Source organism: Pomacea canaliculata, linkage group LG2 (genome assembly GCF_003073045.1).
Source record: "Pomacea canaliculata isolate SZHN2017 linkage group LG2, ASM307304v1, whole genome shotgun sequence".
Classification (NCBI taxonomy): domain Eukaryota; kingdom Metazoa; phylum Mollusca; class Gastropoda; order Architaenioglossa; family Ampullariidae; genus Pomacea; species Pomacea canaliculata.
The window spans coordinates 18,068,088-18,091,575 of record NC_037591.1 but is presented as its reverse complement, the minus strand read 5'-3'; the positions used below and the strand labels follow the sequence as shown (position 1 = coordinate 18,091,575).

At 44.6% G+C, this 23,488-nt stretch overlaps 2 protein-coding genes and 1 long non-coding RNA gene across 3 annotated transcripts; 1 reads left to right on the top strand and 2 right to left on the bottom strand.

Annotated features, from left to right (window-relative positions):
* Nucleotides 1–1,364: 1,364 nt before the first annotated feature.
* Nucleotides 1,365–2,417, top strand: LOC112558116. The gene is given in 4 exon segments (XM_025228326.1): nt 1,365–1,488; nt 1,491–1,576; nt 1,578–1,601; nt 2,221–2,417. Coding segments are annotated over 4 exon segments (402 nt in total). The 3' UTR covers nt 2,389–2,417.
* A 23-nt stretch (nt 2,418–2,440) lies between these two features.
* On the bottom strand, nt 2,441–5,347 carry LOC112556593. The gene is made up of 6 exons (XM_025225744.1): nt 5,125–5,347; nt 4,514–4,660; nt 4,147–4,318; nt 3,726–3,799; nt 3,245–3,331; nt 2,441–2,932 (listed from the first exon to the last, which is right to left on the bottom strand). Exons 3-6 carry the CDS (start codon nt 4,201–4,203, stop codon nt 2,836–2,838), a joined length of 315 nt encoding a protein of 104 aa, XP_025081529.1. The 5' UTR covers nt 4,204–4,318; nt 4,514–4,660; nt 5,125–5,347; the 3' UTR covers nt 2,441–2,835.
* Nucleotides 5,348–14,147: 8,800 nt separating this feature from the next.
* LOC112556594 lies at nt 14,148–14,980 on the bottom strand. Its single transcript, XR_003097779.1, has 2 exons — nt 14,715–14,980; nt 14,148–14,510 (listed from the first exon to the last, which is right to left on the bottom strand). It is a non-coding gene; the product is annotated as an uncharacterized LOC112556594 (long non-coding RNA).
* Nucleotides 14,981–23,488: the final 8,508 nt, after the last annotated feature.

Genomic DNA, 23,488 nt, shown 5'->3' with positions numbered 1-23,488 from the left:
ATCATTATTTTTCTTTTACGTCATAGCTGTTAACCCTTGACACTGTCGTTATGGCTACAAAGCTTTCCGCATGAGTAGTCCTAGTCGGAGACAATGATCGTCCACATTGTGTTCGTGGTCTTGTCGTCCTTTTGTATCTGTGAGTGCACATTACACCATAACCAATAATGTCAACTAGTTAATGAAAGAAATCGATGTTTTATGTCTTAAAATGGTAGTGTAGTACATTAACATTGCGGACATCATAAGCCAAACATTGCAAACAGCATAAGTGGCAGAGGTGGGTGGGTAAAAACAGGTTGTTAAACATTTAATTTGCATGCAACGCGAAACAAAGATATGTGTATTGTAAATCACCATCGTTGTCATCAGTATCTCTTATAATCGATCACTACAGTCATTCTCTGATAACTGCAAATTAACAAATAAGATGATAGATTAAAAGCCATCTTTACATAGACTATGTGGCTTGATTAGATGTATGCTGATTGGATAGGTATAAAGTAAACAAAGGGAAAGATTAATGAATAAAGTTGTGTCCACAGGTGTAGCTCGTGATAACAGCAGTGGTCAAGATGAGGACACCACTGCACTACCAAATGTCACCCCCCAGTGACGTTTCATGCTAAGGGGCGTCAGCGAAAGATAAGGGGAAATACTCTCAAGCTTCTCGTGAAAAGGGAAGCTACTGTTGCAAATGTCAGCAAAGAAAGTGCATTAAATGAAAGCAAGGTTTCTAAAGAGGATGAGGACTTTGAGGTACCTAGAAAATACACGTTAACTCTTACATGTTAGCTGGAGTTCTGTTTTAATTGCAACAATCACATTTGTCTCTTGTTCTTGATTTAGACAGTAAAAGTTTCCTAGACTAAAATCATCAAAACTAGGGGAGTTAAGCGCCGTGTGATAAATCACATGTTTGTCCCCGCTGCAGTGACAAGGAGAAGGTTAGGGTTCAGTTCTCGTCTCGGAACACTTTGGACGTAAAACCCGTTTACATTACTCTCCCTTAGGGTTTCTTGTCTGGTTCTGCCTCCTTTATCCCTTTCTGTCATTGCGCACAATCGCCTTCAGGTGCAAGCGCTTGTCAATTAATCCTGTCAGACATCGTCCTTGTCTCCGTCTTTTATCTCAAGAAGCACGCTGCTTTTATTTTTGCAAATAATAAAAAAATGATGATTCTATAAGCGTTCATGATAATGATGATGTTAAGACCACAGTTACTCAAATGACTGAAGACATTGATTATACAACATGAATACAGAAAACACAAGCACAAACCGCAAACATTTGCATAGTATGTGGACCGAAGATATTTGCCTCCCTCTCTTTAGATATATATTATATGCTCTTTTGAAAAGTCTATGGCTGACAAAGCTGCATGCTGTCACGTGTCTGACGACTCACAGGTAATCACGGAGGAGGAGAGGTCTGCTGCCGACCAGGCCATTCTCAAGGAAACCCTCACCTACGCGGGCTACACCTCCTTGTCGCCCTCGCCTTTATCGTCGTTACCATTTGCTTCGTGACTGACCCGAGGACCTGCATCATCGCCTTCGGGTCAGGGAGTCCGTGCTTGTCTGCTGTGTCCCTGTTACAGGGTCAGTACAGGTCACCACTGATGTGAAAAGTAGGGTTAGGTGACTGGGGAAACACGTGTTCAAATTCAAGCGGCCGAAATACTCTAGGTGTTTGAAAAAAAAATGTCTGCATGCACACCCGACATGATTCAGGCAAAATTGCTGTCTACAAAACCAGTTGCTGCCATAGACAGTTTATTTAGAGTTTCTGCAGTTTTGACACGAACACATCTTTCACACATGCACGTGCGCGAGCACACACACACTTATGCACAATAATGACAATTTACACCAAAAGTGAAATTCATTAAAATATTTATGTTCAACAGGACTGACTCAATTAGTAGTAAATAAATAAAGAATCATGACTTAGGAAACAAAACTTTAAGGCTTTTCATGGCTTTCATCAATTATTTCCTTCACTGTTGAGTATTTATAGTATTAATGTACATTTTCACTGGGTTTTCATAGAGTTAGATGGCTCTATTAAATATCTGTAAATTTAAACAAGTAATTTTGAATTTTAATGTATATCCATGCATGTATGTGCATGCATTTATTATCAATAATCTCTTTGCTGGATGATTTACATATAACCAGAAATCCATGGGTTGTTCTCTGTTTTCGCCGTCTGTTGCAGAACCTGATGAAGTACACAGACCCCGCTAAGCTAGTCAAGGCTAACGTGAATCTCTATGTCCCTGGTATTTACATAGAGAAGGGGGGTCGACTGAGACAATATCCACCCTCACCAGAAGAATTGGAATGTCTATATGACCTGGTCTCGGAGTTCATGACTATAGAATAATACGTGTTTCACGGCGAAATAAAGTTTCAATGTTGTCAAAGTCATGTTGACTTGAATAATACACAGGTCGAGAGCCCTAGTGTCACATTGCCGGTTTCATCGATGAAGTATTATTTGTATATCTACATGAATCGCGCACACACACACATATAGAAATGCATAAAGCGGGTGGTCATGACGGATGAATAGTCTTTTAGTGGCGATTTTGTGTTTGTCAGGGTGTGAGTGTGTTCACAAACCTTTAAATTATTTACAATATCAATCTGTGCCACCCTAAGCTGAATGTTGATTCCTATTCTATATTATAACCAGTCCCTGTTGTATATCATACACACTCCCTATTCTATAAAGTTCACATCACTCCTGTTATGCGTGGCTCTTCGTGCATCGCGTCGGCAGCAATTTCGTTTTCTTCCCCAGCTCGTCCCTTCTGTGGACAACCCGGGGTCAGAAGGTCGTCAGGCCACGTGTCTCGGTGCCGATGCTGTCCGCGTACTCAGTCTCCGAGTCAGACGACAGTCGACCTCTCGGGATACGGCTGAAGCTGCGGAAAGCAGACGACAGACCAAGTAAACCGTCAGTCGACATTCACATCACTGCATCAAAACATGTGGATAGGTAATGGGAGGAAATTCAGGGCTTATACAAAATGAAAAATATCTCATCTTTCCGCAAAACCCGTTTTCAAACAGCGTACGTATCAATTGCTAGTGAACCTCGTCGCCTACGAATGAACTTGTAAACGTACTATCTAAGGGCAAGTAAATCTTGAAATAAGTCAAACTTTGCAAGTTACTTCATTTCGACAAAAAAAGTTCATTGTCCTGTAAGGTACACTAATGGCACAGTTTCTCACTTCTTGTAGTCGTAGTTGTCGTGGGCTCGCAGACTGAGTGTGCTCCACTTTATCTCAGGGTTGTCGGACTGGTCATACAGACGACGGCTGAACGAGAACAATTGTATAGAGTATAGTATATAGTGTATAGTGAAGGCTTCAGGAGTAAAACACGATGGGAGACAAGCGTTTAGCTTGTGACTTGTCACAAAAATTGTGCGAGCTGATAGTCGGATGATTGTTGGATGCTGGGCTGACCTCAGTCATTCTGTGGATGTGGTGACGCGAGTCATCACCGAACGTTCGTATAGGCAAAGAGGATGAACGCACTGCACGTGCGCAGTTTCACGTTTGCTCTCGGCTCGAGACAACATTATGTCATGCATATCACATCTCTAGTCAGAAATTATGAAATGTATGACCGAGTTCACGAAATGTGCATTAAAATGAGAGCTGTATAAAATAATGTACATCGCATGTACTCGCTGGGAGTTCAGCTCACCTGTACTGCCATGGAGCGTCATAGGGGCTGTCTTGTAGAGCTTGCTCATCCATCCTCCACCGTGTATAGGCATCCTGTGTGTCAGACAGTGTTTGTGAGAGTGAAACAGTGGAAAGCGAGAATAGGAGACGGAGGGTCTCCAATGCCTCGTCATAACTGACATCACTAACCTGACAACACTGTCATAACTAACATCACTAGCAGATGATTGCAGCCTTTTATAACATCCACTAGCAGATGATGGCAGCCTTGTCATAACTGACATCACAGGCAAATATAATTTTATTAGGAAACAATTTTTCTTTACCAACAAATGGTGATTATACAAGACGGATACGGGTAAAGGTGGATAAATTGATAACCAGAAATAGGTAGATAGGCAGATAAGATAGAAAGACATATATGACAAACAGTATACAACCTCGTAGAAGACGGGGTTGATGAAGGTGCTGTAAATCTGCGGCCTGCCAGCTGTCATATCAGGCTTGGCATAATGGAGTCTGGTCACATCACTGGACTGATAATGGGCTTCTGTCAGTGCCTTGGGCTCATCGTAGTGGTCGTCTGACGACTCCGTTTGCTGTCTCGGCAACCTGTCCGAACCAAGGTGTGTATGTGTCGAGAAGTGTATAGTGCTAAACCACATTCACTTCATTAGCTTCTTTAAAGGGATTAAAAATTCGTTTGTTTGTGTCAATTAGTTGTTTGTATACTGTCTTAACTTTTTTCTTAAGAAGGTTAATCTTAATGACTAGTGCTGAACATTCTTCCCGTTCCACTTGTCTCACCTGTCCTCAGTATGTGTTCTTGCACTCTTTCTGTTACACAGCAGACGACAGCAGATGACGCAGACAACAAAGAAGACGAGGGCTCCGCACCCTGTGAACACGGCTGTGAGGATGTGGTTGGACGAGTCAGGCCCAGCCAGGAGCTGTCTACACATCGACATCACAAGATTTTAATAATATCCCACTTCTTAGTCCCTTTGTAAAAACAAGATCAGTCCTATAACATTATATAACATTAGTTCCGGAAGTGTATGACAAAGAAGCAATATGGCTGCCGCGTACATGTTTATGAACTTGAATATATGTATAAAACCATCGCACCGAAGATCTGTTAGTCACTGTAAATTTTTACTCCTCTCTTTTTGTGAAAATGTTGCATTTATGTCATTAAAACATTCATTAAAAACCTAGATCGTACCCCTTTAGTACTCATACAGATGTGAATTTAAGAAATATGTACACTACATATACATACAACAAATATGTACACTCTACTTACACAAATTAATATGTCAGTATTAAAGAAAATGCAAAGGGATGTAACATGTTTTATAAACAATAAATAAATAAAAAGTAAATTGAAGAATGGACCAGACATGATTTCAGTCTACCTGAACTGCAGGCTGGTTTCGTGGTGTTCCAGGATCCCGAAGCATCACACAGAAGATAAGCAGGTTGGACATGTTGCCAGGACCCTGGACATGTTGCCACCACGACAGTTCCAGCCCGGGTATTGTTGGTACTTAGGATTAGGTTTTCCTTTTGAAGACCATTCTTCATGACCAGAGGAGGGCACGAGTGTGGTGATGTGAGCACTGCTGAAGTAAGTTAAGATTAATCAAGAACCAATGTGTAAGAGTGTGGAACTTCTCCCCCCCCCCTTTACCTCCTAAAAAAAAAAACAACAGGAAAACCATTGTTGATACACGGTATAAGGAAGGTTGTCTTGATATCAGAAGAAACGATTTTAGTCATGTAATTAATGGAAAACTATCTAGAAATAAATCATTTGTTGTGGCAGACAAATTGAGCTGAGAATGTTCTATATAGTGGGAGTGATCAAAAGGGTAATAAGCAAACCCACCCAAAGTTAAATCAGTTGCCTACCTACTCTAAATTACATCAGTCACAGCTGAACCCTACCTATCTTGTCACATCGGTCCTTTAATCATATCTGTACCCAGTAAAGCCGTTCATCACAAACGTTTGACAGTCTGTTTCTACTTCCTGTCCATGTTGACGAGCTCCACTTACCTATCTACCTACATGCATGAATGTCAGCTTAATGAGATCTTTGATTTATGATATACCTACATGATCAATATTATATATTCCAGAAAACTGAAAGAAGAAGGGTGGAAAAAAAGTATCTAAAGAATTAGCCTGTCACGATTTGATGACTAGTACGATGCACATGAGATGTAATGTAATAATCTGTATGATGTAACACCATGTAATAATATATACTGATTACATAACATGATAATCAGCATGGTTACATACCATGAGTGTTATTTGAAGATAATGATGGTGACTCTGACGGTGAGACTGGTGTCACTTTTATTGTTGATGCCCCAGACTGTTCTGGAGTCTCAGGCACTTTGTTTAAGGCCGTTAGTGAAGGCACAGCAGGTGATACTCCCGACATTTCTTGAGCACTACAATAACAGCTTTCAGGACGTGTTTTTTTTTTTTTTTGTCCAGCTAAACACTGGGATATATTTATTACAGCAACACAAATAACCTGCACACCAGGCAGGCAGTGAAGACACCGCCACCACTAATGACTCGGTGGATTACTTCACATATTCACACATCACTCCATCATCACTGCTAGCCATCGCTCTGCCCGACTTGTCCAACTTGTGCATCTCCTCTTAGTGTTCAGCAGTCATGCTTACCTTTCTCGCCAAAAGGGGAAGGGGCAATTCATGCTGATCTGTAGGCCATTTACAAGCCCTGTGTAGCAATACCAGTGCGGTCTTCAAATCAATCAAATGATATTACAAGTCAGGTGAGGTGTGACAGCAACTCACGTTTGACATATGGGTTGGTTCAGAAGAAATCAGGCGCAAAGATTTTATCGCTGGATAAGGCAAAGCAAATCTTGTCAGTATACGAAAACGTTAGAGAAAGAGAGAAGACTTTTAATCACAAAACAGACTAAGCAGCAGCAACAACGACAACAACAACGAATTCCCAATTTTTCTTTTCTTCCGCATAATATCACACACCTCTTTATTAACTAAACTTTGTGCTGCTGTATACCTGTCTGCTCACCTGCAGCTGCCTGCACACAGTTTGTATCTCTTGCGGTATGGGACTGAGATTAGAGGCAGTGATAGCAGACTTGATGCCCTGTCACCAACTCTCGTGTTTCGATCATCCAAATCTTCGAACTTTGATGTGGTGAAAAAAAAGTTAAATCGAAAACCTATGTAATTAGTGGTTATGTGGGTACTGATCAGTGCTTATGTGGGCTATGTAATAAATATTTGTGTGGGCTAAATACTCAGTATTTGTGTGGGCTATGTAATCAGTATTTGTGTGGGCTATGTAATCAGTATTTGTGTGGGCTATGTAATCAGTATTCATGAGACTATGTAATCATCAATTGTGTGGGCTATATAATCAGTGCTTAGTGCCTGTTTATCGTGACATAGCGGAATGCTCGCGATGTCACTGAGCGTTGAGACCCTCCCAACTGACGCCAGTGACTCCCCACTTCCTCTTCCCATTGTTTGATTGATCGCTCACCTGCCGGCAATCTCGTTTGCTGCTTTGATTCAGGTGTAACGGACCGTAACGGTTTGTAAACTTGTCCCCACAACTCTCGCATCACCCCAGTCCGCCGCAGGTAACATCCGTTATGATGATACCACACGCAGTGGCTACAGCATCACCCACCCTGGATCCACTCTGCACAGTTCTCATCCGGGTACTTGTCGTTGTCTCGATCAAATGTACTGAACGCTATGAAAGGTCAGACAGTTGTCTGAAATATTTAGAAAGAAACACAGACTTTGCCATTATAATGACTAAGTTCCGCCTCGGCTACAAACAAACCTATCGCTCATGAGATATTTACATCTGAAAATCAGAAGGTTGAGAGCCAAGGACTACCTACCTGTCAATTAGAAAAACAGTTAGTCGCTCAATGGTCCGAAACACACAAAACACACAGTGTATATATATATTTAAACATACAAATTTACAAGAGCAAAACGATTAATAAGAAACAGTGTGATCAAGATGACTTAACTGCTGCTTAACAGTGAGCAAAGATTAGCATGCGTTGCGTCCCTTGCTGGAGCACCATGAGTCTAGGAGGCAGGTGTGATGAGGCCTGTGTTTCCATGTTGACAATTTGTCAGCACTACACAGCACGGGCAGTGCTACCGTTACAGTATGTGAGGTCTACTCTGAAACTATCGTTTTGACTGGTGGTCAGTAAGTGTACTTTAGACAGACCAAAGAATAAACAAAGCAATCAGAATATATGTACATCATTAGCAATAGCACTAGCTATGTGCGGGGAGGAGAACGCTAACCACATTCAAATTTTATGTGGTTTGTAGATAAAACAGCTTCCCACAAGAATGTGGTGTAGATGGACGAAGAAGGTACCGGATCAAGAGAACATATTAATGTTGTTTGCGGAAATGCCTGGAGCACTAAAAGCACTTCAGACTGGTGCACAGAGGAGGTAAAGTGAGGTAACAATGTAAAGGAAGTCACTTACGAGCCAAAAGCTTCCTGTCAGCAATCCAGGTCTGTGTCTGTAGTCCTGCCAGTTCCTGCGGAAATTCCTCTCGCTTGCAGGACGTCTTTGAATTACCTGCAAAAACATGCTGCTGTACAAAACAACAATCACTCAGAGCTACTTTCAGCTCAGCTGTGCTTCATGTTCACACAGTGGCGACTGTTTTTATAAAAGAGGTGAAAGGTAAACGGCCCAAAGCCTGGAGGTTGCAGTGACCGAGAACTGTAAGTCGTTCACCGTGCGAAAGTAACATCTCGTAACAGAGAGGGCCTGGCACTTTTCTTGTTCACTACCTTCTGTGATAAATCAGGAAACCTGGTTGCTTCTCCTTCAAGGCCTGTAGGGGGCTTGATCTTTAGTATTATCTCTTTGTGTTCTTTCATCACGAGGCTGCTGCGCTTTCCTTCCTTCTGTCTTGACCTCAGATTGGTCGTGATTGCTAGAATGTACAATACGATCAGGCCTGACGAGAGGGGGGGGGGGCAGGGGTCTGGTGTACCCGGGCCCGCGGCTGTCAAGGGGGCCCGGCCTTGGTCAGTGGATTTTTTTTTTCTTCTTCTCCTTTTCTTTTTCTTTTAAAGAAAGGTCTAAGGACAGAACACCCAAGCATTACACACACAGAAGTTGAGTTTGAGTGTAGATATTGAGATTCGAATTGTAAACATACATTATATACTGGGAAAATAATTTACGATTACAAGTACAAGGGGCCCGGAGAGGTCTGTCCCGGGGCCCGGGTGGCTCTCGGCGGCCCTGCTTACAGTTTAAAATAACAGGCTGACAGTTGGCTCTCCATGGAATACTGTACTTCTTGGAAGTAAAATCTAGTGTAACATCGTCTTCAGTGTGATTTACATGAGCAGTCTCTTTTCTTCCATGCAGCTACTGTAGAATAGTGCACAAAGGAACTAACACCCATCAAGGTAGATAATATAGGGATAATCTATCATCCCAGGAATATTACTGTTTACAGGAAGACGAAATAAAGTACAGTATTATTGCAGGGTCAGAAAATGAACACGAAGCTGAAGTGTCCTGCTTCATTGGGATTTCTGGTCTGTTTCTTTATTGTCCACGTGGTGCAAGGTGTGACCTCGGGCAATGTGACTGGTACTGAGTGCACTGTACAGGAGTCGTAAGTATCCAGATGTGTTTTATTGTCAGCATTTCAAACGCACGTGGCCTAATGAAAGCTCTTGTCAAATTTCGTGATAAAGTTGATATTAAAAAAAAAATCAGATTTCTTGCCTCCTTTCATTCTACTCGCTTCTGAAATATTTTTCTTGATATTTTAATACACAGTTTATGTCAAGGTTTACACATACATATCTCACGGCCGTTGCCCTAGCCTAAAGGTTTAGTCGAGTGCATGATAGTCAAACTGTAATATAATAAAGCAAATGGTATTTTGTGAAATGTGCCTTCGTGGGAAATAACATTTTTTAGATTAGATGTCCCAGTCTGTTGTTTTTGTGTAACGGCTTCTTTAAACTCCCACCGAATACCTGGCGCACACAGGCAGTGAGTTGTGTCTAAGTATTTGTGTGTAACTGTTTTTCTAAACTCTCACAGGTACCTGATGTACAAAACTGTTCTGACTCAGCACGCGCACGAAGTCTGCACTAACACGTGGTGTTGGCATTTTCCTCCGCGATGTAGGAGATGCAGGTGAGCAAAACAACAACACGTGTGAGTATGATGACGTGTGGCCTGGGTGACGTGTGGGACCTGTAACATAACGCGTGCGACTTGTGACGTGTGGGACCTGTAACATAACGCGTGTGACATGTGACGTGTGGGACCTGTAACATAACGCGTGTGACATGTGACGTGTGGGTCCTGTAACATAACGCGTGTGACATGTGACGTGTGGGACCTGTAACATAACGCGTTCCTGTGTAAGAATTATGGTGTGTGGCATGTAACAGACTTGCGATGTATGAAATGTATGAGACAAGTACTGTGTAAGGTTCAGCCTCATCTTAATTAAACACGTCATCTTCAACATACACCTGTCTGTCATCAATAGAGCAATGGTGTCAGTTTTGAAATGAATCGAGAAGTCTGCAATCCCAGTCTTGCATTTTTCCATCTCTATTTAGTCCAGTCAAATGGGTTTGGTTTCGCTGATCATTGGAAAATAAATCTTCTAAGCCACCATGTTCACCATCTTGATGTGCACTTTCTTTCAGCACTGAAGCAAAATAAAGCAATACAAGTGTAGAAAAAATAATGAAACAAAAGTAACATATTTTATCCTCTCTCTAATTTCTCATGGTCATGCAAGTCTTGTTTTGACCAAAAAATCAATAGAAATAAAATGGATAATAATTTCCCCAGGGAATTCAAATGGAATCGTTGTTAACGAGCATCGCTTGCTGTAGGCCTAGTGTCTTTTCTCAAACGATGGGCAAAAATCGCAAAAAGACTCACAACGGTCTCTCGGCAGCGCTGTACACCGGCAACGGCTGAAGGGATTCGGGAGGGTCTGGTGGCTAGGGAGGGCCTGAACGGCTCGCGCCCGGTTAGAAATTTGGAGAGGGGCGTGGCACAAGGCAGGGATGGTTAGGGTTGGCGCTATATATACATGGGGGGGGGGAATTGGTGTTTTACGCCGTGTCAGCAGCTAAGGCTATATTACGGCAAGCAGCCAGCCCTGTAAACAGATGCCACGTGCAGAGAAAGATCAGCGAGCCCGAGACGAGAAATGAACTCAGGGCAGCCAACCTTCACTGTATTGGTGACAGGCGCTAACAGCGCTAACCGTTGCGCCACCGGACCGCTCTATATACATGGGGAGCAGGCGTCCTGAAAGGTGCGCGAAAGGGACCGTGGCTATAAAGGTTTCTATATATGAAATGCTCACCCAGTTTTGTATTTTTATTCGTAATAAATGAACTAACATTGTAAAACAGAGATAAAAACATAACTGTCATCAAAGTTAGAAAGCAGTGCATACTCTTTGATGTCTGTGACATCACGACTGTCCTTTATCTAGAGTTCTCGCGAGACTTGGTGAAAGATGAAAAGAAAACCTCGCGTGTATTGTCACGTGGACACTGCACTCACAGTGGTTTGTCTGAACACGTTTGTGGTCATGTCCCCTGAAGTCAAAGCAAAATTTGGATAATTGTATCAAATATTCCAGAGATGTCCTCCCCAGTTATTTTTATTATTTCGCTCGCGTTTAGCGCGGACAGTTTTTACTTTTGAATTTGTATGCCGCTGCTGATAAAGATTCACGCTTTTTTTTAAGGTCAATTAAAGTTTGGAAAAACTTCAGGGTGTCCTGAAAATTGTATTGACAGACAAATCTGACAGATTGTTTTCTTTCATGTGTCCCACAATTTTTCTGCTAGATTAGTTTTTGGCATTTAATTCCAATCCTAATGCCCAGGGTTGTCCATGGGACATATTTTTCTATCCCGTCCCATCCCGTCCCATGGCAATTTATGCCTGTCCCATCCCGTCCCATCCCACGGGATGTTTCCCATGGGATTCCCATGGTATTAACAATCCTATGGACAACACTGAAAACCACTTTTCGGCTTTTGTTCTATAATTCCTGCTACTTCACATACAATAGATGATTCAGAGGAAAGATTTAAATCCTTGATGAATGAAATAACAGTAAATTATTTTGCAATATCAAGTATCGACTACCATGGGAAATACAAATGTGTGCTGTCCCATCCCATCCCATCCTATGGGACGTTTCCCATGGGATTCCCATGGGATTCCCATTCCTATGGACAACACTGCTAATGCCTAAAAATAAATTCTACCAGAGGAAATCTACTTACTATTACTAATGTTAATATAAATAATTTAAAAAAAAAATAATAATGGGATTCATATAACACATAATCCTCTTTGCCGCAGTTCTTATGCAATTTTCTAAAAGACTGCCAAGAACACCAAACACATAATAATATCAACCTTGTACAACAAGATTTCACATTGCGCTTGCAATACTGAACATATAGTTTTTATCGTGAAATGCAGTAGCCAGAACTGCAAACCTCTAGAATATCTGGAAGAAAACGTGGGCCATTAGGACCCCAAATACTTGTTTAAGAAGAGCTCGGTGGTGGGGGACCCACAGCAAGCAGGAGAATAGCGGACAAAATTGAGAAATCCTGGGGAGCAGGAAGCAAGATGACACATTATGGGACAATAGCACGTAAGAGATAATGAAGTCAACAACTTTTTTTCAAAGTTCCATCGCTATCTTAATAATGATTTAGTTTATTCGATGAAAGCGGGGCCTGCTTTAAGCAAAACAGCAATAATGTTGGCCCCCATCTCAGCTCGTTTGGACAGTTTCGCTTAGCTTTACTTCCAAACACCATCACCCTGGCTTACTTTTCTGAATCGCTTCTTCTGGAAGAACTTAATCTCCATACTATGCCTATACAGGACTACGAAAATAGACTTTGCAGCTCTACCAGCGGCAGTTTGGGGTGATACTGAGTGATGGCTGTCCTCTACTTCAGATGTTTGTTCTTAACTAAACCAAGAGGCTTCGTTATTAACTGCCTGCAATTCAGTGTAGGCAAATTATGCCGAGGCAAATTGCGCGGCGGACCTGAAGAGCCGCCTCCTGCTGCAGGTTTTTTCCCCGTGGTTGTGGCTGCTGTTGCCGGCAGTTAATAAAACCTAAATGTCACAGGTGATAACCAACACTTTCTTGTGTAGGACAGGGATAGAATGTTGATATAAGTTCGCAGAGAAATTTGCCTGCAACCAAAAATGTTTATACACAAATCTGTACCATCATCACCACTGTCGTCATTATTATCATCATCACTGTCATCAATATTACCTTCATCTCTTATCACAAGAAACGTAGAAAATAAGTTGAAGTGAATTTTCATTTTTATTTATCAGTAATTTCCATCAAGGAATCTCTCTATGTATATATTTATCTACCCATGCTTTTTTCTCTCTCTCTCTCTCTGTCTCATATAATCTATTCTCCAGTCTGCAATGTGACCAGAGGATTATGATCAATGTAACGTAAGGAAGTTTGAAACGTTCGATAATTTACATACAGTATATTACCTCTTAACTCAGTCTTCCAGCCAATCGTGAAAGAATTTATCCTAGAGGCAGAAGCCTGATTTCTTTTTTTCTTTTTAGCCCGTCCTCCTGCCTCTTACCGGCTATTCTGGGATGTCTCCAACTCACTGGGGCCCCAATCTTGACGACCGGCTTTTAATGCTTGAATAAAACTCGACAGGAAAATATGCTCTTACGTGAAACTGCGACAGCAAGGTACATGCAGCACTGAGTAATTAGTCACGATTCTCTACCCAGACTCACACCAAAAGCACGGTAACTTCCCTTCTCCACGGGAAATGACGAAACGGGAGAGAGAGGTGGGGAGAGGAATAGAGGATATAGATAAAAAAGAGAGGCAGAGAGAAAAATAGACAGACCGACAGAAAAAGAGATATAGGGAACAAAGAATGGAGAGAGGAAGAGAGAAAAAGAGAGACAGAGAGATAGAAAGAGGGACATGGGGAACACAGAACAGAGAGAGGTAGGGAGAGAGATGAGAGAAAAAGAGAGCAGAAAGACTTTTATCTGAACATACTGTCATGGTCAGGACTGAATGTATTTTCCACAAACAAACAAAACTAGAATATATAAAGGAGAGAAGGATGAACAGCGCAAATAACACAAACAAAGACAATGAAATTTTCAAACTTTATTTTTATTGCTTTTTTGTCTTTCTTTTTATCTCCCCTTTCTTTCCTCATACACCACTGTTAGTTTGGCTCTAGTATGGTTTGTTTCATTTTGGACAACCCAACGAAAAGGAGTAAGACAGGGAAAAAGAGTAACAACAATAATAACAACAAATTATAGTTTGCAACTGAAACTCATTTAATTTATTTGCACAGTTTTAAAACCTTCCCCCTTCATCTCACGATTCACGTAACATTACAAGAAATTCAAAGTTTCTTATTTGCAGGTGAAGTACAGGTATACAAACAAAATCAGTGGCTGAAGGCACTGTCATTCACATTGATATATAACAAAGTAATATCACCAGTACAACAATGGAAACACAAAATTTAACACTGGCACTGGTCCTACAGTTGATATCTGAAAGCTGGGCCATAGAAACATTGGAACCCTGATCTTTCAGCAAATTACTAACAATCTGAAGTTGAGTGTTGTTTGCCTTTAGCTTCTTTAAGAGATGTTGGGCAATCTTCTGGCCATCTGTACAACAAAATAATAGTTGATGCATTTATTCAACAGCAGTTCCTTTGGTTGAAGAGAAAACAATGAACTACACCATTATCACACTTGACTAAGTACCATTCTTAAGATGTTTATTCTTTGTGTTCAATAATTTCATCAGACTTTGTCTCAGACTGTGTGACTCCCCATGAATAATCAATAACATTTTAATGAATAAAATACCTTATAAGCAGATAAGAAGATCTTGAGAGAATATATTGCATATGGTCCTTAATGTTTTGTGGGGTTGCAGAGATGTATTATTCACTTCCACTTGCTTTCATGCTCCGATGACATTCTTGGATTTTGCCTGCCTTTCCCTTCCCTTCTTAAGTCTCAAATACAGTATCTCAGCTGCGGAAAATACAATCAGAAGACACCATTGAGTGAGTGAGAGAGAGTGAGTGAGAGTGTGTGAGAGAGTGAGTGAGTGAGTGTGAGAGTGAGAGAGTGAGTGAGAGTGTGTGAGTGTGAGTGTGAGTGAGTGTGAGAGAGAGTGAGTGAGAGTGAGTGTGTGAGAGAGTGAGTGTGAGTGAGTGAGAGTGAGTGTGAGAGTGATTGAGTGAGTGAGAGTGAGAGTGAGTGTGAGAGAGTGTGAGTGAGAGTGAGTGTGAGAGAGTGAGTGAGAGAGTGAGTGTGAGTGAGAGTGTGTGAGTGTGAGTGTGAGAGTGTGAGTGAGATGAGTGAGTGAGAGTGTGAGTGTGAGAGAGTAGAGTGAGTGAGAGTGTGTGAGTGTGAGAGAGTGTGAGAGTGAGTGTGAGTGTGTGAGTGAGTGAGTGGTGAGAGTGAGTGTGAGAGAGTGAGTGAGTGAGTGTGAGTGAGTGAGTGAGTGAGAGTGAGTGTGAGAAGTGAGTGAGAGTGTGAGTGAGTGTGAGAGAGAGAGTGAGTGAGTGAGTGTGAGAGTGAGAGAGAGTGTGAGAGTGAGTGAGTGAGTGAGTGTGAGTGAGTGAGAGAGTGAGTGAGTGAGTGTGAGAGAGTGAGTGTGTGAGTGTGAGAGTGAGTGAAGGTGAGAGTGAGTGAGTGTGAGAGTGTGAGTGAGTGAGTGAGTGAGTGAGTGAGTGAGTGTGAGAGTGAGTGAGTGTGAGTGAGAGTGAGAGTGAGTGAGTGAGAGTGAGTGTGAGAGTGAGAGTGAGTGTGAGTGGAGTGTGAGAGAGTGAGTGAGTGAGTGAGAGTGAGAGTGAGTGTGAGAGGTGATGAGTGAGTGAGTGTGAGTGAGTGTGAGAGAGTGAGTGAGTGAGAGTGAGTGTGAGAGTGAGTGAGTGTGAGTGAGTGTGTGAGTGAGTGAGTGAGAGTGAGTGTGAGAGTGAGTGAGAGTGTGGAGTGCAGGTGAGTGAGAGGTGAGTGAGAGTGAGTGAGAAGTGTGAGAGTGGTGAGTGAGTGTGTGAGAGTGTGAGAGTAGAGTGTGTGTGAGAGAGTGAGTGAGAAGAGTGAGTGTGAGAGTGAGTGAGAGTGAGTGAGAGTGAGTGTGAGTGTGAGGTGAGAGTGTGAGTGAGTGAGTGAGAGTGAGTGTGAGTGAGTGAGTGTGAGTGTGAGTGTGAGAGTGAGTGAGTGTGTGGGAGAAGTGAGTGAGTTGAGTGAGTGTGAGTGTGAGAGAGTGAGTGAGTGAGAGAGTGAGTGTGAGTGTGAGTGAGTGAGAGTGAGTGTGAGAGAGTGAAGTGAGAGTGAGTGAGTGTGAGAGTGAGTGTGAGTGAGAGTGAGATGTGAGTGAGAGATGTGAGTGTGTGAGTCAGTGCGTGAGTGAGAGTGAGTGTGAGAGTGTGAGAGTGAGAGTGTGAGTGAGTGTGAGATGTGAGTGAGTGTGAGTGAGTGAGTGAAGTGAGTGAGTGAGTGTGAGAGTGAGTGAGTGAGAGTGAGTGAGAGTGTGAGTGAGAGTGAGTGTGAGTGAGTGTGAGAGAGTGAGTGAGTGAGTGTGAGAGTGAGTGTGAGTGTGAGTGAGTGAGTGTGTGAGTGAGTGAGTGAGTGTGAGAGTGAGAGAGTGTGTGTGGAGAGTGAGTGTGAGTGAGTGAGAGTGAGTGAGAGTGAGAGTGAGTGTGAGAGAGAGTGAGTGAGAGTGAGTGAGTGAGAGTGAGTGTGAGAGAGTGAGTGTGAGTGTGAGATGAGTGAGTGAGTGAGTGAGTGAGTGAGTGTGAGAGAGTGAGTGAGTGTGAGTGAGTGAGTGAGTGAGAGTGTGTGAGAGTGTGAGTGTCGAGAGTGAGTGAGTGAGTGTGAGTGAGTGAGTGAGTGAGTGAGTGAGTGAGAGAGTGTGAGTGAGTGAGTGAGAGAGTGAGTGTGAGAGTGAGTGAGTGAGGTGTGAGAGTGAGTGAGTGAGAGGTGAGTGAGTGGTGAGGTGAGTGTGAGTGTGAAGAGTGAGTGAGTGAGTGTGAGAGAGTGAGTGAGTGCTTGAGAGTGAGTGAGGTGAGTGAGTGTGAGAGTGAGTTGAGTGAGTGTGAGAGTGAGTGAGAGAGTGAGTGAGTGAGAGTGAGTGTGAGTGAGAGTGAGTGTGAGAGTGAGAGTGTGAGTGTGAGAGAGGTGAGTGCAGAGTGTGAGAGAGAGTGAGTGTGAGTGAGTGTGAGTGAGTGAGAGTGAGCTGTTGAGAGTGTGGAGTGAGTGAGAGAGTGAGTGAGAGTGAGAGTGAGTGAGTGAGAGTGAGTGTGAGAGTGGAGTGTGAGTGAGTGAGTGAGAGTGTGAGAGAGAGTGAGTGAGTGTGAGAGAGTGAGTGAGTGAGTGTGAGAGTGAGTGAGAGTGAAGTGAGGTGAGAGGAGTGAGTGAGTGAGTGTGAGAGAGTGAGTGAGTGAGAGTGAGTGAGTGTGAGAGTGAGTGTGAGTGAGAGTGACTGAGAGAGTGAGTGTGTGAGTGTGAGTGTGTGAGAGAGTGAGTGAGTGAGAGAGTGAGTGATGAGTGAGATGAGTGAGTGTGAGAGTGAGTGAGTGTGAGAGTGAGGAGAGTGAGTGTGAGTGAGTGTGAGAGTGAGTGAGAACGTGAGTGAGAGGTGAGTGTGAGTGAGTGAGTGAGAGTGAGAAATGAGTGAGAAGTGAGTGAGAAGTGAGTGTGAGTGAGTGATGTGATGTGAGTGGTGAGAGTGAGTGAGTGAGTGAGTGAGAAGTGAGTGAGTGAGTGAGTGAGAGAAGTGAGTAGGAGTGAGTGTTGAAGTTGAGTGTGTGAGAGTGAGTGAGAGTGAGTGAGGTGAGAGTGAGTGTGAGGAGTGAGTGAGTGAGAGTGAGTGAGTGTGAGAAGTGAGTGTGTGAGTGAGTGATGAGTGAGTGAGTGAGTGAGAGGTGAGTGAGTGAGTGAGTGAGTGGTGAGAGTGAGTGAGAGTGAGTGAGTGTGAGAGAGTGAGAGTGAGTGTGGAGAGAGTGAGTGTGAGTGAGTGTGTGAGAGAGTGTGAGAGTGAGTGAGTGAGTGAGAGTGAGTGAGAGTGAGTGTGAGAGTGAGTGAAGTGCTTGAGAGTGAGTGAGTGAGAGTGAGAGTGCAGTGTGAGAGTGAGTGTGAGAGTGAGTGAGTGAGGAGTGAGTGGTGAGTGAGAGTGTGAGTGAGTGAGATGAGAGTGAGTGAGTGTGAGTGTGTGAGAGAGTGAGTGTGAGAGTTGAGAGTGAGTGAGAGTGTGAGTGAGAGTGTGAGTGAGTGTGAGAGAGTGAGTGAGAGTTGAGTGAGTGTGAGAAGTGAGTGTGTGAGTGAGTGTGAGCGGTGAGTGAGTGGAGAGTGAGAGAGTGAGTGAGTGTGAGTGAGTGTTGAGTGAGTGTGTGAGAGTGAGTGTGAGAGTGAGTGGAGTGTTGAGTGAGTGAGTGTGAGAGTGAGTGTGAGTGAGTGAGTGAGTGAGTGAGTGAGTGAGTGAGAGTGAGTGAGTGGAGAGGTGAGTGTGAGAGAGTGAGTGAGTGAGAGTGTGAGTGAGTGTGAGTGAGTGAGTGAGTGTGAGAGGAGAGTGAGTGAGTGAGTGAGTGAGTGAGAGTGAGTGAGGAAAGTGTGAGTGAGTGTGTGAGAGAGTGAGTGAGTGAGAGTGAGTGAGTGTGAGAGTGAGTGGAGTGTGAGTGAGTGTGAGTGAGTGAGTGAGTGAGTGAGTGTGAGTGAGTGAGTGAGTGTGAGTGAGTGAGTGAGGGAGAGTGTGAGTGAGTGAGTGAGTGAGTGAGAGAGTGAGTGAGTGTGAGTGAGTGAGTGTGAGAGTGAGTGAGTGAGAGAGTGTGAGAGTGAGAGTGCGTGAGTGAGTGAGTGAGTGAGTTGAGTGAGTGTGAGTGAGTGAGAGTGAGTGAGTGAGTGAGTGAGTGAGTGTGAAGAGTGAGTGAGTGAGTGAGTGAGGTGAGTGAGTGAGTGTGAGAGTGAGTGTGAGTTGAGTGAGTGAGAGAGTGTGAGTGAGTGGAGTGAGTGAGTGTGAGTGAGTGAGTGTGATGAGTGAGAGTGAGTGAGAGTGTGAGTGAGTGAGTGAGTGAGAGTGTGAGTGTGAGAGAGTGAGTGAGAGAGTGAGTGAGTGAGAGTGAGAGTTGAGTGTGAGAGTGAGTGAGTGTGAGAGTGAGTGAGTGTGAGTGAGAGTGAGTGAGAGTGAGTGAGTGTGAGAGTGAGTGAAGTGTGAGAGTGGTGAGTGGAGTGAGTGAGAGTGAGTGTGAGTGAGTGAGTGGTGGTGAGTGTGAGAGTGAGTGAGTGAGTGTGAGAGTGAGTGAGTGAGTGTGAGAGTGAGTGTGAGAGTGTGAGTGTGTGTGAGTGAGTGAGTGAGAGTGAGTGAGTGAGAGTGGTGAGAGTGAGTGAGTGTGAGTGAGTGAGTGAGAGTGAGTGAGTGAGAGTGAGTGTGTGAGAGTTGAGTGAGTGAGGTGAGTGAGTGAGTGGAGTGTGAGTGAGTGTGAGTGGTGAGTGAGTGTGAGTGAGTGAGTGTGAGTGAGTGTGAGTGAGTGTGAGAGGAGTGAGTGAGAGTGAGTGAGTGAGTGAGAGTGAGTGAGTGAGAGGAGTGTGAGAGTGAGTGAGAGTGAGTGAGTGTGAGAGTGAGTGTGAGTGAGAGTGAGTGAGTGAGTGAGAGTGAGTGAGAGTGAGTGAGAGTGTGAGAGTGAGTGAGAGTGGAGTGTGAGTGAGTAGTGAGTGTGAGAGTGAGTGAGTGAGTGAGTGAGAGTGAGTGTGAGTGAGTGAGAGTGAGTGAGAGAGTGAGTGAGTGAGTGAGTGAGTGTGAGTGAGTGAGTGGAGAGTGAGTGTGAGAGTGAGTGAGTGAGTGAGATGAGTGAGTGAGTGTGAGAGTGAGAGTGAGTGTGAGTGTGAGAGTGAGGTGAGTGAGAGTGAGTGAGTGAGAGTGAGTGTGAGTGAGAGTGAGTGTGAGTGAGAGTGAGTGAGAGTGAGAGTGAGTGAGTGTGTTGAGAGTGAGTGAGTGAGTGTGAGAGAGTGAGTGAGTGAGTGAGTGAGAGTGTGAGTGAGTGTGAGAGTGAGAGAGTGTGAGAGTGTGAGTGAGAGTGAGTGAGAGTGAGTGTGAGAGTGAGTGTGAGAGTGAGTGAAGTGAGTGAGAGTGAGTGAGTGTGAGTGTGAGAGAGTGAGTGAGTGTGAGAGTGAAGTGAGTGAGTGTGAGAGTGAGTGTGAGTGAGTGAGTGAGAGTGAGAGTGTGAGTGAGTGTGAGAGTGAGTGAGAGTGTGAGTGGAGTGTGAGAGTGAGTGAGTGAGTGAGTGAGAGTGAGTGAGTGAGAGTGAGTAGTGAGTGTGAGTGAGTGAGAGAGTGAGTGTGGAGAGTGAGTGAGTGAGAGTGTGAGAGGTGAGTGAGAGAGTGAGTGAGAGTGAGTGAGTGAGAGTGAGTGAGAGTGTGAGTGAGTGAGAGTGAGTGTGAGTGTGAGTGAGTGAGTGAGTGTGAGAGAGTGAGTGAGAGTGAGTGAGTGAGAGTGAGTGAGAGTGAGTGTGAGAGTGTGAGAGTGAGTGAGAGTGAGTGAGAGTGAGTGAGTGAGTGAGTGTGAGAGTGAGAGTGAGTGAGTGAGTGGTGAGTGTGAGAGTGAGTGAAGTGAGAGTGAGTGTGAGAGTGAGTGAGAGTGAGTGTAGTAGAGTGAGTGAGTGTGAGAGTGAGTGTGAGGAGAGTGAGAGTGAGTGAGTGAGTGAGTGAGAGTGAGTGTGAGTGAGAGTGAGTGAGTGAGTGAGTGAGTGAGTGAGTGTGAGAGTGAGTGTGAGTGAGTGAGTGAGTGAGTGTGAGTGAGTGAGTGAGAGTGAGTGTGAGTGAGTGAGAGTGAGTGAGAGTGAGTGTGAGAGTGAGTGTGAGTGAGTGAGAGTGAGTGAGTGAGTGTGAGAGAGTGAGTGAGTGAGTGAGTGAGTGTGTGGTGAGAGTGAGTGAGAGTGAGTGAGTGAGTGTGAGAGAGTGAGTGAGTGAGTGAGAGTGAGTGAGTGTGAGAGTGAGTGAGAGTGAGTGAGTGTGAGAGTGAGTGAGTGAGAGTGAGAGAGTGAGTGGAGTGAGAGTGAGTGTGAGAGTGAGTGAGTGAGTGAGTGAGTGAGAGTGTGAGAGTGAGTGAGTGATGAGAGTGAGAGTGCGTGAGTGTGAGAGTGAGTGAGTGTGAGTGAGTGAGTGAGTGTGAGAGTGAGTGTGTGAGCTGAGTGTGTGAGAGTGAGTGAGAGTGAGAGTGTGTGAGTGAGTGAGTGAGAGTGAGAGAGTGAGTGTGAGTGAGTGAGTGAGTGAGAGTGAGTGAGTGTGAGAGAGTGAGTGTGAGGTGAGTGAGAGTGAGTGTGAGTGTGTGAGTGAGAGTGAGAGTGAGTGAGAGTGAGTGAGAGTGAGAGTGAGTGTGAGAGTGAGTGTGAGTGAGTGAGAGTGAGTGAGTGAGAGTGAGTGAGTGAGAGTGAGTGGAGTGAGTGTGAGAGTGAGTGAGTGAGAGTGAGTGAGTGAGTGAGTGAGAGTGAGAGTGTGAGTGAGAGTGAGTGAGTGTGAGTGAGTGTGAGTGAGTGTGTGAGTGAGTGAGTGAGTGGAGAGTGAGTGGGAGTGTGTAGATGTGAGTGAGTGAGAGTGAGTGAGAGTGTGAGTGAGTGAGTGTGAGAGTGAGTGAGAGTGTGAGAGTGAGTGTGAGAGAGTGAGTGAGTGTTAGAGAGTGAGTGTGAGTGAGTGTGAGAGTGAGTGAGTGTGAGTGAGTGAGTGAGTGAGTGAGTGTGTGAGTGAGTGAGTGAGTGAGTGAGTGAGTGAGTGAGAGTGAGTGAGAGTGAGTGAAAAGTGAGTGAGTGGTGGAGTGAGTGTGAGAGTGTGAGTGAGTGAGTGTGAGTGAGTGAGTGAGTGTGAGTGTGAGTGAGTGTGGAGAGGTGAGTGGAGTGTGAGTGAGTGAGTGTTGAGTGAGTGAGAGTGAGTGAGTGAGTGAGAGTGAGTGTGAGTGTGAGAGTGAGTGAGGTGTGAGTGAGTGTGAGAGTGAGTGAGTGAGTGAGTGAGTGAGTGAGTGAGTGAGTGAGTGAGAGAGTGAGTGAGTGAGGAGTGAGTGAGTGAGAGTGAGTGAGTGAGTGTGAGTGAGAGTGAGTGAGTGAGTGAGAGTGAGTGAGTGAGTGAGTGAGTGAGAGTGAGTGAGAGTGAGTGGAGAGTTAGTGAGTGTGAGTGAGTGTGAGTGTGAGTGAGGTGAGTGAGAGTGAGTGAGAGTGAGTGAGTGTGAGTGTGTGAGAGTGAGTGAGTGAGTGAGTGAGAGTGGTGAGAGTGAGTGAGTGAGTGAGTGAGAGTGTGAGTGAGTGAGTGAGTGTGATGAGAGTGAGTGAGAGAGTGAGTGAGAGTGAGTGAATGAGTGAGTGAGTGTGAGAGTGAGTGAGAGAGTGAGTGTGAGAGTGAGTGTGAGTGTGAGTGATGAGAGTGAGTGAGTGAGTGAGTGAGTGTGAGTGTGAGAGTGAGTGTGAGAGAGTGAGTGAAGTGAGTGAGTGAGTGTGAGAGAGTGTGAGTGAGAGTGAGTGAGTGAGTGTGAGAGAGTGAGTGAGAGTGAGTGAGTGAGTGAGAGTGAGTGAGAGTGAGTGAGTGAGGTTGAGAGTGAGTGAGTGAGAGTGAGTGAGTGTGAGTGAGAGTGAGTGTGAGAGTGTGAGTGTGAGAGTGAGTGAGTGAGAGTGAGTGAGAGTGAGTGAGAGTGAGTGTGAGAGTGAGTGTGAGTGTGAGAGTGAGTGTGAGTGAGTGAGTGAGAGTGAGTGAGTGAGTGAGTGAGTGTGAGAGAGTGAGTGTGAGAGTGAGTGTGAGAGAGTGAGTGAGAGTGAGTGAGTGAGAGTGAGTGAGGTGAGTGTGAGTGAGTGTGAGAGTGAGTGAGAGTGAGGTGGAGTGAGTGAGAGTGTGAGAGTGAGTGAGTGAGTGAACTGAGTGTGTGAGTGAGTGAGAGTGAGAGTGAGTGAGTGAGAGTGAGTGAGAGTGAGTGAGTGTGAGAGTGAGTGTGAGAGTGAGAGTGAGTGTGTGAGTGTGAGTGAGTGGTGAGTGAGTGAGAGAGTGAGTGTGAGTGGTGAGTGAGTGAGTGAGAGTGAGTGAGTGAGTGAGAGTGAGTGAGTGTGAGAGTGAGTGAGAGTGAGTGTGAGTGAGTGAGTGAGTGAGTGTGAGTGAGTGTGAGTGAGTGTGAGAGTGAGTGAGTGTGTGAGTGGAGTGAGTGTGAGAGTGAGAGTGAGTGAGAGTGAGTGTGAGAGTGAGTGAGTGAGTGAGAGAGTGAGAGTGAGTGAGAGTGAGTGAGTGAGAGTGAGAGTGTGAGAGTGAGTGAGAGTGAGTGAGTGAGAGTGAGTGAGTGAGTGAGTGAGGAGTGAGTGGAGTGAGTGAGTGAGTGAGTGTGAGAGTGAGAGTGAGAGTGAGTGAGTGAGTGTGAGAGTGAGTGAGTGAGTGAGTGAGTGAGAGTGAGTGAGAGTGAGTGTTAGTGAGTGAGAGTGAGTGAGTGAGTGTGTGAGTGAGAGTGGTGAGTGAGTGAGTGAGTGTGAGAGTGAGTGAGTGGTGAGAGAGTGAGTGAGTGAGTGAGTGAAGTGAGAGTGAGTGAGTGTGAGTGAGTGAGAGTGAGTGGGAGAGTGTGAGTGAGTGAGTGAGAGTGAGTGAGAGTGAGCTGAGTGTTGAGTGTGTGAGTG

Coding starts and splice junctions, on each gene's coding strand:
- LOC112556593 (XM_025225744.1), bottom strand. CDS start 4,203: ATGACAGCTGGCAGGCCGCAGATTTACAGCACCTTCATCAACCCCGTC. Junction 3,800..4,146: donor TCAACCCCGTCTTCTACGAG/GTTGTATACTGT, acceptor TCTGACACACAG/GATGCCTATACACGGTGGAG. Junction 2,933..3,244: donor GACAACTACGACTACAAGAA/GTGAGAAACTGT, acceptor TGCTTTCCGCAG/CTTCAGCCGTATCCCGAGAG.